Below are 3,455 nucleotides of genomic sequence, written 5' to 3'. Positions count from 1 at the left end.
CTCTGAGAAGTGTATGTATACTGAGTTGGTATTTTACTTTGGGGGCTTGCTTATGAGAATGATCTTGTGATTCTCTGGTGGAGATTCTGAGCGCCTGTATGTTCAGAGCTCCCTGACTGCCCAGATGTAAAGGTTCTCTTGATCCAAGGATGTATATAAAGTGCATAGTTGATTCAGGCAATCAGAGTCCTGACTGTTGGTCTTTATTTCTCTGCTTGTATACTGTTTGTATTTTCTCTGAAGTTCAGAGTGTTGACTTTTCCCCTGAACTAGTGAATGTAATTAAAAGACTGTTGACCCCTTAAACAGCTAGCTTTCCTAGTGAAGCAGATCTAAGAACCAAATGCCAGTGTGGTTGCTGCTACATCCTCTGATTGGTTGGTCATGTACCCCTAGGGTCATGCTCCACTTGCCATTTTGGAAATTTGTTGGAATGTGTCTTAAAATCCCCAGCTTCTAGCCCCAGTTGCAGTTTGCTGCCTGCCCTTCCAGGCTTTTGGGTCAGGAAGGCCACAATGGCAGCTCTATTATCTTCTTCTGATGACAAGTGATTGTATATGGATGGTAAGGGAGAGTGAAAAATTAAGATTATGAATCCTTTTGGATTGGAACGATGGCAGTACCCTCTAAAGAAATAGGAAAACTTGAGAAGAGGGTGGGTTTAGAAGAGAAAATGAGGTTTGTTTTCAGGAATGAGATGAAGTCTTAATATGTATATCTGAGAATCATCTGCATAGAAATGGTAGTTGAATGGGAAACTGATACACTCACCAAAAGAGAAACTAGGTAAAAGAAAGAAGTAGAAAAAAGAAGATTCATCCAAACCCTGGGCTACACCCATGCACAAGGGACAAGACATGAATGATGATCTGTCAAGGAGACTAAGAAGGATTGGTCATAACAGGATATACAGGTCATACAGGTAGGAAGAGAACCATGAATGAGCAGTGTCTTGAAACTCGGGGAGGAGACAACATCAAGAAGGACAGGGTTGTCAAGTCTTAAATGCTGCAGAAAAAGCATGAAGGAGGAGTACTGAAAAAAGGCCACTGGATTTAGCAATAAAGAGATTATTGGTAATCATGAAGACAGTGATTTCATTTCAGTGTTCAGGACTGAATCCAGATTGTAAGGGTTGAGTAGGAGGTGAGAAAGTGGAAGCAATAAGCTATATCGATTCTCATTTACATCATTGTAGTCAATGTGCACATTGTTCTTCATTTACATTATTGCAGTCATTGGGCATACTTCTAATTCTGCTTTTCACTTGGCATCCATTCATACAAATCTTCCTATGTTTTTCTTAATTTCTCATTCACTTCTTACTGCACAAAAATATTCCAGTGCATCCACATTTCACAGTTTGTTGATTCATTCACCAGATTTATTTCTAGTTCTCTGTTACCATCTAAAATGGGGCTATGACTATTTTGGTATATGCAATGCATAATTTTACAGAAGCAAGAAAGAGGGGGCAGTCCAGGGTTTTGGATGCTGCAGAGAGGGTAAAGAGAATGACAACCGGGACAGGGTCATTAAATTTATTGAAAAGGAGGACATAGGTGACCTTGGAGAAAATGGTTACAGCAGAGTACCGGCTATTGTGTTTTTCTTCCCCCTTGGTTTGACCCACTCCATCTTTCTCCTATAATAAAATTATTTCATTTTGGACATGTTTGGTTAAAATTCTCACACCTCCAGCGTCCTTAAATCGTTTAAAAATGACAGAACAGAGCCTGGAAGATGAAGTCACTCTCTAGGATGACTCTAGGGATGGCATATCTTTATTTAACAGATGAGGAGACTGATGACCTCCCTTCCATTGTTTCTAGTCCGTTTATCAGCTCTGCGGAGCCCAAGTTTCCTGATTCATAGATTAAAGCTTCTTACTCTTCTGGATGTAGTTCTTGACCTTTCACCTACTTTATCCCAGGGACCCACCCACTAGGCCTCACTGCCAAAAACAAAAACACAAAAACCCCAACGGGTCTGCAGAGGACGTGGAAACAAAGGCGTAGCTCGGGATGATGAGCCAGCAAAGCGGGGTGCTGGAAGCGCACAATTCACCGGACACAAAAGCGACGGCCATTGAGACATCCCCATTCTCTTTTCCAGGAAATGGGAGGGGGTCCAACCTACAGCACTCAGTTCCTTTAGCCTTTCGTGAGCCAAACCTGGGGCGCAAACGCAGGCGCGAAGGGCTCCCCCCTCCGTGACCCTTCCCGCACCGCTCCCTGGAGCTGGGCAACCGCCCCCCCCCACAACTACCCAGAGAGGCTTCACCCCGCCCAACTCAGATCCCGCCCCTCGGGGGGGTGTTTCCAGGCCACACCCCCCCCGCCCAGCCCATCATTTCATCTTTTCCTCCTCCTTCTCCCTGGACTCCACCCCCGCCTCTTTCATCTCGTACTAGGTTCTCCGCTTTCCCCGGTAAGAGGCTGTGCATTTCTGTGACGCGCACGCGCGAGCCGGGGCGCGCTTCCCCTCAGACGTCTCCCCCTCCCCTAGAGGGGAGGAGCCAAACAGTCTCCCTCCCCCCCTTCAGCTCCCTCCTCCCTCTCTTCTCCGCCCTCCTCGCGCCCCGTCCTCCCCCGAGCGCGAGCGGCTTCCGCGGCAGCGGCGGTTGTTGTTGTTGTCGTTCCCGCTCCCGCTTCGGCCGCAGCGCTCACTCCCCAGCCCCCAGTCCCCGGCCCCTCGGGCGGGCGATGGTGCCGCGGTGCCGGTGGATCTGGGCGGCGGAGCGGAGGGCATGAAGGAGGATGGAAGCGGAGGACGAGGTGTCCCTCCGGGAGCAGCATTTCCACAGCCAAGTGCGGGAGTCCACGGTGAGTGAGGGAGGAGGGAGCGGGGAGGGGGTGCTACCCAGCGCCGCCGCCGCCGCCGCCGCCTCCACCTGCTCGGTTCGGCCTTCCCCTGCCAAGTGAGGGGAGCGGAGCGCCAGACCCTGCGGGCGGCCCTCCGCTGCCTCTCCTCCCTCGCCCCACCCCCGCCTCCTGACGCGCTCCGCGCCGGGCCCCACCTTCATCCTCGTCTGCGGCGTGGCCAGCACCGAGGCCAGGGCTCGGGCCCGGGGTGCTCGCCTGAGAGCTGACCAGCGCGCCCCGGCTGCGCCCGAGCGCCGGGAGACCCACCTTCCCCCGCTACCCCAGCCACTCGTGCTCGGTCCTGGCGCAGCCAGTGGGCTCGCGCTGCCCCTTCCCAGGGATTTGCAGTCAGCACCCCATCTTTGGCTCCACTGCTTCCCCTCTCCACCGGTCAAGGTTGGGCTTCCCTACGAGCCCTGACTTGAATTAGGGTCCAGGGGCCATAGGTACTGACTTCCACGGACGAAACCGGTCCTCAGGCTCTGTCACCGGCAGTGTTAAGGAAGCAGACACCAGAAACTGCCTACAGAGGCACAAGTTTGATGTTTCCACCTGTACCTCTTTTTTTCTTCTCTCCGGCTTTTAGGGGGG

The 3,455-nt window shown here is 51.7% G+C and overlaps 1 protein-coding gene across 4 annotated transcripts in view; it reads left to right on the top strand.

Moving 5' to 3' along the window:
- The first annotated feature begins 2,562 nt into the window (after window positions 1–2,562).
- The window catches only part of LMBR1 (limb development membrane protein 1), a 194,183-nt gene continuing 193,290 nt past the window's right edge, over window positions 2,563–3,455 (top strand). For 2 of the 4 annotated variants that reach the window (XM_069084512.1, XM_069084515.1), the window contains exon 1: window positions 2,563–2,825. In XM_069084512.1, coding sequence (XP_068940613.1) covers window positions 2,760–2,825 — 66 coding nt within the window. In that variant the 5' untranslated portion in view covers window positions 2,563–2,759. The remainder of the gene's footprint in view (window positions 2,826–3,455) is intronic. The other 2 variants (XM_069084508.1, XM_069084516.1) reach the window with 1 other exon arrangement.

Source organism: Petaurus breviceps, unplaced genomic scaffold, assembly GCF_028583685.1.
Source record: "Petaurus breviceps papuanus isolate PSGF00001 unplaced genomic scaffold, PetGlider_PUasm1.0 115, whole genome shotgun sequence".
Taxonomy (NCBI): domain Eukaryota; kingdom Metazoa; phylum Chordata; class Mammalia; order Diprotodontia; family Petauridae; genus Petaurus; species Petaurus breviceps.
The sequence above is the reverse complement of the archived record's forward strand: the minus strand, read 5'-3'. Positions and strand labels throughout refer to the sequence as shown.